This window comes from Typopeltis vanoorti, chromosome 10 (genome assembly GCF_054136105.1).
Source record: "Typopeltis vanoorti isolate ZY-2024b chromosome 10, IOZ_Tvanoo_1.0, whole genome shotgun sequence".
In the NCBI taxonomy this organism is placed as follows: Eukaryota; Metazoa; Arthropoda; class Arachnida; order Uropygi; family Thelyphonidae; genus Typopeltis; species Typopeltis vanoorti.
This window is the reverse complement of record NC_143558.1, coordinates 19,872,056-19,885,727: the sequence shown is the minus strand read 5'-3', so window position 1 is coordinate 19,885,727 and position 13,672 is coordinate 19,872,056. Positions and strand designations below refer to the sequence as shown.

At 34.9% G+C, this 13,672-nt stretch overlaps 1 protein-coding gene across 2 annotated transcripts in view; it reads right to left on the bottom strand.

Moving 5' to 3' along the window:
- The window catches only part of LOC150102209 (CDAN1-interacting nuclease 1), a 108,380-nt gene that overhangs the window by 31,262 nt on the left and 63,446 nt on the right, over positions 1-13,672 (bottom strand). For both annotated transcript variants that reach the window (XM_090399474.1, XM_090399475.1), the window contains exon 7: positions 7,567-7,616. In XM_090399474.1, the coding sequence (XP_090255600.1) occupies positions 7,567-7,616 (50 nt within the window). The remainder of the gene's footprint in view (positions 1-7,566; positions 7,617-13,672) is intronic.

Sequence of the window (13,672 nt, the reverse complement as noted above, 5' to 3'; positions counted from 1 at the left end):
GTTTTGGTAATCTTTCTGTTTTCATTCTTTGAACGTGTTCCATCCATTTATGTTTATATTTTTTTATTTTTTCTATTACTGGTTCTTGGTTTAATTCTTTCCAAAAAATAAAGAATACAGTAAGATTCCCAATACAAAATTTCAATAAAATGAGAGTTCAAGAATAATTTTCATGCAGGCAGATGGATGGTTCTTCAAATGAATCTAATAGATAACTCATTTTGCAAAATGCACCTAAAATGTGTAAAGCTAAATAAAAAAAATAGATAACTAAAAGCTACATTAGCACAATACACACACACACCCTGGCATTCAATCACCATGCAAAATGAAGTAAATTCACAATACACTATGTGAGAGTTAAATCATCTCTGATAGCAGAAGTCCTCCAGAACCTTACAAAAAACTAAAATCAACGCACAAATTTCAAAACAGTGTCAAATGTTCAGCCAATGAATATGAATGTGATTAATATGAAGAGCATAACCCACAGATAGCTTTGAATATGTGTTTTTGCTGAACTATTTTTTTTTTTTACCATGACAATCCATTTCAGGACTCCAACGCAACAGTGGTGGTGAAGTGATGCTGATGGAAATCATCTGCCACCTAAAAATCTAACAAACATGCATTCAATACTGGCATTTGAACACACACCCTGTTGGGTAAAGCAGAGATGCAATCCATTTTCACAAGCCTACTTTAACTTAAACCTGAAAAATATTGGTAGTTGTGCGTGATTTAATTATTTATTAAATAAAGTTTTGCATTCACAGTAGTCACTCAGTTATACTTTCAAATAATGCAAGGAAAATATTACTGAATTCTGTAAGGCTGTGATTAGAATATCTCTTGATTGCTAGGATGAAGTGTGTGTGTGTGTGTGTGTGTGTGTGGAACCAGTCAATAGGCCTTACAAAAAACAGAAGTACATCACAATGTTGATTAAGATACTAACAAGTCAGCAATACACTGGCTATGCAAGAATGTCAATTACACAAGTTAATAAACAGGTGGTGACAACACAACAGAAATATAAAAGCTAGAAAGGATCAACAGAGTGTAGATTTTTCATGGAATGGCATAAAAAAAAAAACAGGTAAAATACCCAAAAGAATGCAATACCATTCTTGTATAGTATGTCATTTATTATCATAGTGATCAACTGAATCAAAATATAATTTGGGCTTATGTGCTATAGAAATGTATAGCGTGAAAGTTTCCCACAGCATCAGCAAAATTATGAGCTACAAATGATCATTTATAGCATATAATTCTGTATCATTTCAAATTCTTTTCACTAATTTTGCCACTAAAATGCTTGATTTAAACAATAAGTGAAATGATTTGATAATTTAGTAAAGAATCTAATTTTATTAAATTTCAACCAACCACAGTAGAAGTGTTATGAGTATATAATAATTCTGCTTGGCAGACTGTTATGTGGACATGCAGATAGCAAAAATAAAGTACTACTTATTTCATGTTAATTCCACTCAAATTATCAAATTGGATTGATGTACAAAAGATCAGAAATCTCTTTTACACCAATCAGTATGACAGCTGAACTAAGCACTGGTTAATTCAGAAATTCATCTATTGATGTCTCATGACAGCAATAGATGAAACATGAAATTTTTTTCAGGCATGTAATAAGCAGGATAGGAGTCTTACACTATGCATTATACAAAATGCACCTAACAATTGGTTGCAAAGTAATAAGGAGTACTTTTTTTTTTCCCCATCTCATAATGGAAAGTTGTGAATTAAAGAAATATATTACCCAATCAAATCAGAAGTATAACTAATAGTGCTTTTAGGGCAAAGTGGGTTTGGCATGTTTACACTCCTGGGAAAGATTACACTCCTAGATTCAAATCTTATTTATAATAGAAAGAATTTTATGACAATTTGAAATAGACAGGACTTATCAGCTGGTGTTAGGGGGAAAAAGCAAAAACATATCCACAGACAAAACCCACATAATATATAATAATAAACCACCTCTAATGACAGCTGAGTTTGAATGCCAGGTGGTGTTTTGCTGATAGGTTTGTGAAAAGAAGGCTCCTGGTTCATAAGTTTTTTTTTTTGACTAGTTAATTGTTGATAACTGTGTGTTTATGTGTAAGAATTGTGATAGACATTGTGTGCTTGCAATGTCCATAGCATGTGACTTGTTTGTTTGAGTTTGTTTATAAAATCATTAAACTTAGAGAGAAGTATAGTAACTAGTTAAATAAAGATGGTAATAGTTCTTTCTTTACAAGAGTTAAATTTTGATTTTAGTTGTTTTGTGAAATGTGAGGTGTGCAACATGTATTCATTAGATCATGTTGATAAATTATAGATTTTTAAGGGAGATAAAAGGCAGATGTGTGCAAGGTATGATTTGAATGTAGACTTGATGGGCAGCAAGATATTGGTAACTGAAGGTGATAGCGAGAATGCAATGAGAAGGATGGGGTGCTCGTTTGATAGCAAAGAGAGACACTGTAAAAGAGCAGTGAACAAGTAGTAAAAAAATTTCGAAAAAGCAAATGAGCGATCTGCTGAATGAATCAACAGTAGTAAGAATGGTGACAGTGATATAAATGTGTAGCAGAAGTTGAGACTAGTGAGCATAGTACACATGTAGTAAATGACATGGCAGGATGTAGTAAGACAGAGGAAGATGCAAAAGATGGTGAAATGGTAGAAAAACTAATGAGGATGATAAAGAAGATAGCACGAAAGATGTGAACACAAATGAGGATATCAGAAAAGAATTGGTAAGTTTAAGGAATGAATTAAGATATGTGCAGAGTGAGATATGACAATTAGGGAAGAGACTGGTAGTTGGAGATATAAGAAGGAAAGTGATAGATGAGCCAGAGATGAATGATTGCAATGGAACAGTGGAAAGAAGTGTAGTGTGGTATGGTGATTCTATAGTGAAAGATATGAAAATGGAGGTGGCAAGTGTATGTCTGAGAGGAGCAACAATAGGAAGAGACCCTGAGGCTGTGAGGTGGAGAGGAAATGCAGAGGAGTTGAGTGTAGTGCTTGGAATGACTTGAAAGGAAGTGTGAATGTTTGAGTGTTGCTAGAGACAGTGAAGTAAAGAGTGCAAGTGGTAAAATTGTGAGTGTGTTACCAAGGTATGATAGTGAAGATGAGAGCAATGATCACAAATAGCATGATAGCTAGAGCAGGAAGAGAGGATTTGAGTTTGTTCACGTGTGAAATAAATTGGAAGGTAGCAGAGAGCTGTCTGCTACAGATGGTCTGCATTTCAGTGAGAGTGGAAGTGAACCTGAGTAGATTGTTGATGAGAGGAAGTGAGCATGTAGTCAATCAGGGAAATGGAAACTAGATGGTGGGATTGTGAGTGTAAGTTACCAAAACTGTGAGATAAAGGACACTAAATAGGAATGCAAGGATTGTCTCAGTAGGATTAACAGTCAAATTAATGGAATGATAGGATAAGGAATTGCAGGAAGGAAAGGAGCCAGCGGAAAGCTATTGTGCTTATATACCAATGCAAGGATTATTAGGAATAAGAGTGCAGAGTTTGTGGCCTTGATACAGTTAGTCAGCCCACAAATCATTGGTGTAGGTGAGACACAGTTAACAGAGGATGATGTACTTACAGGAATAGGATGTGATGGCTATAGCAGTTTACGCAGGGACAGAAAAAGATAAAAGAGGAGGTGGGGTGTTACTGATGATTTCAGAACAGTCATGTCCTCTCAAAGTGGAACTTGAAGAATGCAATAATGATAGTGGCTTTGAAGCCATTTGGTGTGAAGTTGAAGTTAGCAAAAATTCTATATATGTTTCGTGGAATACTGCAACAGAACAGACAAGGGAATGCAGAGGGAGAAGATTCTGAAATTTGGACAGATGACTCTGGTGAACGACAAGAAGATTATAATAATGGGTGACTTTAATTATGAAAGTATTGAGTGGAAGAAGAAAATATCATGCATGAGTAAAAATATAGTTTCTTGAGTTACTCAAGAGCAATTATCTTATGCAGCAGGTAGTTAAGGCAACACATGGGACACTAGGATTAGATTTAATAATATATCATCTCATACAGCGATAATAGCTGTCATCATAATGCAGCCAGTTGGGGAGAATGATCATGTGGTGGCTTCATGGAACAAGAGATGTGTGTGTAGAGTTCCCTGCAAAGCAAGGTACTATCATCATCATCAAATTCCTGATATACACCTCAAGAGGTGTACAGGATACGATAGTACAACATGAAAAATTTACATCATTACTAACTTCCTATCTACAATTTTCCTCCAAATCAGTCTGTTAAATGTCAAGACCCCAATATTATCAGGTCTTATATTTCTGTCTTCTAAGGCACTTTTTACTGTATCACTCCACCTATATCTTGGTCTTCCTCTGAGTCTTTTTTCCTGCCAACCTGGCAGAGAACACTTGTTTTGCTAATCTTTCCTTTCCCATTCTGCTTAAGTGACCATACCACCTGAGATTAGCTCTGCTAATGCATTCCTGGATGCTGACAATATCAAGTTCTTTCCTAATATCCTCGTTTTTAATATGATACTGCCACTGATGCCATCTGTTCACACCCCTAATCTTTCTCAGGACTCTCATATCTGTGGTCTCTAGTCTTTAGTCAAGTGTTTTACTTCTAACCCAGCTCTCAGAGCCATAAGTTAAAATTAGTTTAAACACTGTCTTGATACAGCTAATTTAGCAGGGAACTACAATAAACTAAATAAACAGATTGTTGATGTGCAGTGGGCTGAACAGTTGAAAGGGACAGAAACCAGAATAAATTACTTATGACGATGTTAGATTGCATTCCTAACATTCAGAAGATAAATAAAGTAGAAGTGAAAAGGATGAATCATAGAATTATGTAGAACTTCTGAGAAAGAAGATGTAATGGATGGGGTTGGATAGTCATTTAGTAGCTTGGTTACAAAGCTGACTGGCCAGTAGTTGCTAGTGAGTGCATGATTGATTTTACTTGATCAAATACTTGAGCAAAATTCAAATAAATCACTGAATAAGCATCTCTCCCATTGAATATGGTAGTTGCCCTATTATAAAATGTAACAAAGTTAGTTCTGTATGGAGTTAAGTTTAACAATGGTCCAGGATCACTGCTGTTTAACTTATATACAAACGATATAGTTTACAGTGTGAAAGGAGATAATCAGTTGTTTGCTGATGATGCTAAATTAGGAAGAGCAATGTCAGGAAATTCTGATTGATGTGTTATTATTATAAGAGAATTTGAATAGAGCAGTGCTTTGGGGCTGAAGAATGGAGATGTCATTTCAATGTTGTTAAGTGTAAAGTTATGCATTTTGGTCAGAGAAGATGGAATGAAATTTACCACATTGGAGGAACTTGGCTTCAGAAGTGAAGGGATCTGGGCATCTTAGTAGATAAGAAACAGAAGCTCAGGGGCCACACTGCAAAAGTTGTAAGAATTACTCCAAAAAGTACTGCTATAATGTGAAGAATGCTGACATGTAAGGATAAAGAGGTGATAGTTCCACTCGACAAAGTACTAATTAGGTCTCATTCGGATTTCTGTGCACAGATCTCTCCATCTGGCTATATCAGTGACAGAGAAATATTGGAGAGAGTGCAGAAGCAAATAACTAAGACTGTCTCAGGACTCTGGAATATTGAGCATGAGAACAGATTGAGAGAATATAGTCTTCAGAGCTTGGCAGATTGGAAGTTTGATATGATTGAGACATAAGCTGGGACTTTTGACCTAATGTCCAATCCTCACCTTCACATGGTGTTCCCTGTTAGTAGGTATCTACTGGGTACTGAACAAACAAGGATGAGCTGGCAATTTGGAACTAAGCCGATCAAACTGTACTTTTTATTGGCTTAAACCACAAATGTATATGATGGTAGAAAATGAGATTTCATGCTGGATGGAGCGTCGCCCAGATTAAAGTGAATAACTGTTGTAATATATTTGGTATGAAACTCAACAATAGAAAGACCAAAATTATGAAAATAGGCAGGAGCATAGAAAACTTCAGATGCATTCTGAATGGAAATCCTATAGAACAAGTAAAATATTTCAGTTATTTAGACACAGTTATTAGTAAAGATGGAAGGTTAAATCTGGAAATAGATAGCAGAATAAGCAAAGCTGGTATGGTGGGTAGCCAGCTGAATAAATTTATATGGAATAAGAAAGAAATTAGCCAAAACATCAAACCAGCAGTATACAAGACCATGTTCAAACCAGTTTTAAATTATGGATCTGAGAGTTGGGTTAGAAATAAAGCACTTGATCAAAAACTAGAGACCACAGATATGAGGGTTCTGAAAAAAATGAAGAGAGTGAACCGATGGCATCAATGGCAGAATCATATTAAAAATGAATATTAGAAAGGAACTTGACATTATCAGCATTCAAGAATGTGTCAGCAGAGTTAATTTTAGGTGGTATGGCCACTTACATAGAATGGGTGAGGAAAGGTTAGCAAAACAGGTATTTGATGCCAAGAAAGAGACCCAGAGGAAGACCAAGGTCTAGGTGGATTGATTCAGTCAAGTATGAAATGTTAGATATGACAAATATGGAGTGTTTACAAGTAATAAACTAATTTGGAGGAAAACTGTTGATAGGAGATTAATGATAATGTAAACTTAATCATGTAGTGCTGTCATAGTAACCTGAACATCTCTTGGGGATATTCTCAGAAAATTGATGATGATATAAAAATGAATTTTACAATAAATTACACTTATTTTATTTAGTAATCTCTCTAGTGTTTCCATTCCAATCTCTAGTCCATTACAACTTAATACATGCTAATTAGTTATGTGTGTCATGTGAACTGATGCTGATGTCAGCATCAGTTCATCCACACTACCAAATTTCATTCAAAGTTCATTCAAGTTGCAGAAGCATATTTGTTTAGTGTCTATTGTCTAGATAGTACAGCTTTGTGATGGATTTTTGTAGCATTGAAGATTTAAGTAAACTAATTTAGAAATCACAATTTTACAGGTTATAGATAGATGAAAAAGAGGCAGCATTAATATGAGAAATATTACATTAGCAGCTTTAATGTGTTAAATTCTCAAAATGTTACCATCAAAATTAAAGAGGCAAAGAACTGCAAAATCATTTACATTTGAGTGACAGGACAAATGTGACAATTTGTTTAGAAACTGTACATATATATAGTATTTAAGTAGCTGAAGGAGTGAGAATTTAGGTTGCTCTTATAGAAATATTTACCATGCAACATACAAGATCTTTTAACAAAGATATTGTCAATTTTAGGCATATTCACTATTGTGAGAACAAGATACTGCACACACACACTAAGTCTGAGACTAGAAACTTGTACATAATATGGATATGGAGTGCTGTGAGAATCATCTTACAATCATATATTACAATCCAGTAAATATAAGCCTCAGTGAAAATATGACTGAAATAATTCCTGAAATTTGGTAGTAATACATTACATTTTAGATTTAATGTAACTTATTTAATTTACGTAACAAGCATACCTACTGAAATATTAAAATATTATGAGGATTACCTACTGCTTTATAGATTCTGCAATTGGTCCATAATTTTCATCATGCAGTGCACACTATAAACATATAACAGCTAATATTGTAAAAGAATAAATAACATAAAATAAGAATGAAAATATTAGAAGTTTAATTTTTGAACTTGTGATGAATTATGAATCAACTTTCAATGATATCAATTAATAATATAAAATTATTTTTATAATAAATACAATATATAATTCAGTGAAAACAAAACTTCATGGCATTTGTTGTCAAAATACCTCAATGAAAGTAAAGAACTTTTACTATATTTGCTACTGAGTGTTCATATAGAGGTTCAAAGGATGTAGGTTATTGCTAAGTTATTATATGACTTTCAGGAAAAGGAAAATTCTCTCTCTCACTATAATGAACATAACAAATTATGACTTGTGAACTGATTTAACCTTGGTATCTTCATGGATCTCACTCTCACTGATGAGACCTCAATGAAGGTCAATACTGGTGTGGATAGTTACCCTTCCATATTTTTGCACTGTGGGATAAAAAAGCAACCAATGTGAAGTCAACTGCTTGTATATACAAGTAGACTAGTCATGAAGATAGTTCACATACAAATTGTCGGCTTATGATGGTAATAGCATTCTATATAGTTGTTGGATTAAGTGTAATTGAGATGGAGGAGGGGTGTAGAGTAGAGTGCCCTCCATTGATGAGTCCTTAAACTTCCTGGAGGTATCATATCATAATAATAATAATAATATCATCAGCATCATCAAATTCTAGATATGTATCTTCAGAGAATGTACAGGATATTATGATAGTGCTATATGAAAAAGTTATATCATTACTAAATTGAAATCAGCAATATTACTTCAAATTAATCTGTCATATGTCAAAACTCCAATATGATCAGATCTTATATTTCTGTCTTCTAAGGCACTTTTTGCTGTATAAATCCACCTACATCTTGGTCTTCATCTGGCTCTTTTTCTACCATCCTGGCAAAGAACACTAGTTTTGCTAATCTTTCCTCTCCTATTCTGTGTAAGTGACCATACCATGTGAGATTAGCTCTGCTAAGAAATTTCTGAATGCTAACAATGACAAGTTCTTTCCTAATATCTTCATTTTTAATACAATACTGCCGTTAATGCCATCTGTTTGCTCTCCTAATCTTTCTCAGCACTCTCAGATCAGTAGTCTTCAGTCTTTGATCAAGTGATTTATTTCTAATCCAGCTCTCAGATTCATAACTTAAAACTGCTTTGAAGACTGTCTTGAACACAGACAAGTTAGTGTTTTAGCAAATTTCCTTCTTACTCCATATAAATTTCTTCAGTTCACTTCCTACTACATGAGCATTTCTAATTCTGTTGTCTATTTCTGTATGTAATTTTCCATATTCACTGAACTTTGTGCCTAAATAGTTGAAATGTTTTATTGTTCCAGAGGTTCCCCATTCAGTTGATGTTTTCAATGTTTCTGCCAATTTTTCATTTTCTTTTTCTTTTTAATGCTGACATTCATGGCAAATTCATTACAATAGTTATTCAATTTAGTAGGGATCTTGCAGACTTATAATGCATTTATTTAGAAGTATAACATCATCTGTATAAAGTAAAGAGCTGAGATTAACCATCCATTTTGATATCAGATTTAATACCACTTTCCTTCATAATGTGATCCATACAGATAGTGAATAGCAGTGAAGATAGTGTACACCCATGTCACACACCTGATTTAACATGAAACCATCTTCCTGCCTCCTTCAATTCTAACAGCTGATTTACAGCTCAAATAGAGACTGCATTGCTTGATAATGTCCCATTTACACAATATAACTGTAATATTTTGGGGAGCTTTCTTCTTGGCACCTTGTCATATGCCATTTTGAGATCTACAAAACTTAAATACAAATCCTTGTTATATTCAAAAGATTTTTCAACTATTTGTCATAAATTGAAAATCTGAATGACAAGAACCCAGCTTGTTCTTCTCAAAGTTTCTCTACCACAATGTCTCAACCACTTTTTAAGTATGCTTGAAATCTTACCTGGAATGTTTAGTAGAGAAATTTCTCTTAATTCTCACATTCAGTTTTATTCCCTTATTATAGATCATCATCATCATCATCAAATTCCTGCCATGTACCCTCAAGGGGTGTACAGGATATGATAGTACTACATGAAAAAAATTACATCATTACCAACTTCCTATCTACAATTTTCCTCCAAATCAGTCAAGATTATCAGATCTTATATTTCTATCGTCTAAGGCACTTTGAACCGTATCAATCCACCTATATCTTGGTCTTCCTCTGGGTCTTTTTCCTGCCAACCTGGCAGAGAACACTTGTTTTGCTAATCTTTTCTTCCCCATTCTATTTAAGTGACCATACCACCTGAGATTAGCTCTGCTAACGCATTCCTGGATGCTGACAATGTCAAGTTCTTTCCTAATATCCTCGTTTTTAATATGATATTGCCATTGATACCATCTATTTATGCCTATAATCTTTCTCAGGACTCTCATATCTGTGGTCTCTAGTCTTTGGTCAAGTGTTTTACTTCAGACTCAGCTCTCAGATCCATCAGTTAAAACTGGTTTGAACACTGTCTTTTATACAGCTAATTTAGTGTTCCAACTAATTTCTCTCTTATTCCATATGAATTTATTCAATCGACTTCCCACCATACCAGCTTTGCTGATTCTGTTGTCTATTTCTATATTTAATTTACCATCTTCAGTAAAAATCGTGCCTAAGTAGCTGAAATGTTTTACTTGTTCCACAGGTTCTCCATTCACAACACAGTTGACATTTTCAATGATTCTGCCTATTTTCATTGTCTTTGTCTTTTTAATGCTGACCTTCATACCATATCTATTACAACAGCTATTCAATTTAGTCAGAGAATCTTGCAGACTTGTAGCGGATTTATTTAGAAGTATAACATCATCTGCATAAAGCAAAGAGCTGACATTAACATCTCCAATTTTGATATCAGGTTTAATACCACATTCCTTCATAATGTGATCCATATAGATAATGAATAACAGAGGGGATAATGTACATCCTTGTCTCACACCAGATTTAACATTAAACCATCTTCCTGTACTTCCTTCAATTCTAACTGCTGACTTACAACTCAAATAAAGACTAAGTATTGCTTGATATAATGCCTCATTGACATTATATAACTGTAGCATATTGAATAGCTTAGCACCTTGTTGTATGCCTTTTACAGAGCGACAAAACTTAAATACAGATCTTTATTATATTCCCATGCTTTCTCGACTATTTGTCGTAAAGTGAAGATCTGATCCTGACAGCCTCAAATAGAGGCTGTCAGGATCAGATCTTCTTCCAGCTTGTTCTTCACCAAGCTTTTCTTCCACAATTCTTCTCAACCGTTTCTCAAGTATACTTGCATAGATCTTGCCAGGATCACTCAGTAGGGAAATACCTCTGTAATTCTCACATTCAATTTTATTTCCCTTTTTTTATATATGGGTACTATGAGAGCTCTACTCCAATCATCGGGAATTCGTCCCTCTGTCCAGGCTTTCTGAACTATGCAGTGCAGCCACTGTAAGACTCTTATACCACCACTTCAGCATTTCTGGTCGAATATCATCTACTCCTGCTGCCTTTCCACATTTCAAGCCTTTGATGGTTTTTTCTACTTCAAGTATGGATATGTATTCCTGACTGCATGGCCTGGTCAGTGTTTTTTATCACTGTGCTGTCATCACTGCTTGTTTCATTTAGCAGTTTTTCAAAGTAATTACTCCATACTTCAAGGATATCTTTTTCTCCCGTTTTCATGTCACCTTTATCATCTCTAACTCCTTTTACAGCACTCTTTCCTCTATTCCTAAGCTTCTTCAACAACCTTCAGAATATTTTGCCACCTTCTTGATATTTCTTTTCTATATTCTTGCCAAAGTCCTCCCATGACTTTTGTTTAGCTAGTTTTACACAGTGTTTAGCATTCTTGCATTTGTCTCTATATTCTCTAAGAGCAAAAACTGACTTATTTGACAGGAACTTTTGATATGCTTTCTTCTTTTCCTTCACTGCCTCTTTAACTTCCTGTGTCCACCAGGGAGTTCTGATTTTTTTATCCTTGCAGACAACCAGACAACCTAACCACATGCCTCTCTGGCAAAATCAATGTTTTCTTCAGAGTTTGCCACTGAATCTCCAAGGTTTGATTCCTGTTCTCAAACTCTTTCATTTTTTCTTCAATAATCTTTGTGTATTTTAGTCTACAGTTCACATCTGAGAGCTGCTCAACTTTTATTCACTTTAAAACTTTCTTACATGTTATTCTTTTCAATATGAAATTCAATTTTATCCTGTGATCACTTCCAATTTCAAATCCTCTGTACACGCTGGTGTCCTGCACCAGGGAGAAAACATCACCATCAACAATAACATAGTCAATGAGACTTTTCTTATTCCTTGCCTCTTCTCTCCATGTGAATTTGTGCACATTTTTATGTTGGAACATGGTGTTAGTAATAACCAGTCCATGTCCTGAGCAGAAATCCAACAGATATTTGCCATTATTATTAGCTTTGCTCTTTTCACCAAATTTTCCCAAAATATTTTTGTATGTCTGACAATCACTTCCTACTTTGCTATTTAGATCCCCAACAAGGACCAACTTTTTCTTTTTCATTGTGTCAGTTGCTTTCTCTAGCGCCTCAAAAAATTCCTCCACTTCTACCTTAGTAGAACCTTCTGTGGGACCATAGGCACAAATAAGTCTCATTGTCCAGTTCCCCATTCTGATATTTTCCCCAATCACTCTACTTGACACTGCCTGCCATTCAAGAAGATTAGCCTCGTATTTTGTGTTGAATACTATGGCTACTCCTTCTTTTCCTTGATTTTCATTGCCTGAATATAACATTTTTTATTTATTGCTCAGAAAGATCTCACCAGTTTTTGTCTTTTTTGTTTCAGTCACCTGGTACTTATCTAATTCCTCAGCTAGCTCCATTTCTTTGCCATTCAGGCTTCTTATGTTGATAGTACCAATCTTTAACTCTGGTGATGTTGAGTTGGGGTTTGTTTTCAGATTTGTTCAGGTAGCCGACTTTTTGCTGTTCGCCCTGGTTCCCTGACGAAAACAACTTATGCCTTGTTTAACTGGGCGACGCCCCAGCCAGCATGAAATTTTGTTATGTTGTACCATCATTTTTTATTTTGGTTTAACCAATAAGAGTACAATTTGGTCTGCTAAATCCCAAATTGCCAGCCCATCCTTGTTCGTTCAGTATCCAAGTAGATACCCAACAGGGTGCACCACGAGAAGGTGAGGATTGGACATTAGGTCAGAAGCCCTGGTCGGTTCTCCGCATTCCTTTAAAGGCTATGTGGAGATCTCCTCTCAGTTATACAGCTTTGACCCTTAAGCACCCCCCTTTTTATAGATGGATACTATAAAAGCTCTACTCCAATCATTCAGAATTCAACCCTCTGACTTCTGAATTATGCAATGCAGCCACTGTAAAACTTTTATACCTCCATATTTGAGCATTTCTAGCTAATATAATCTATTACAGCTGCCTTTCTACATCACGTTTTTGATGGCTTTTTCTTCAAGTATGGATATGTATTTCTGATTGCATTCCTATTAAGATCTGATAATGTTGGAGTCTTTAGAGGTAACAGATTGATTTGGAGGAAAGTTGTAGATAGAAAGTCAGTGGTAATGTAAGTTTTTCCTGTAGTACTATCATATCCTGTATACCCCTTGAGGGTACATGTCAGGAATTTGATGATGATCTTTCAAAGTGATTACTCCAGACATCTAGAATATCTTTATATTTAGTTTTCATGTCACTTTATCATCGCTTCTTTTATATTACTTCTTCCTCCATTTCTAAGCTTTTTTCAACAGCCTCTATAATATTTCTGTGATTTATTTTCAATGTTCTTCCAAAAGTATTCCCATGACTTTTGTTTAGCTAATTTTACACATTGCTTTGCTTTCTTTCTGTATTCTCTAAGAGCACAAGATGATTTATTTGCCAAGAACTTCCGATATGCTTTCTTCTTTTTCCTTGACTCTCTCTTTAACTGCTTGAGTCCACCACAGAGTTCTGAATTTTCTATCCA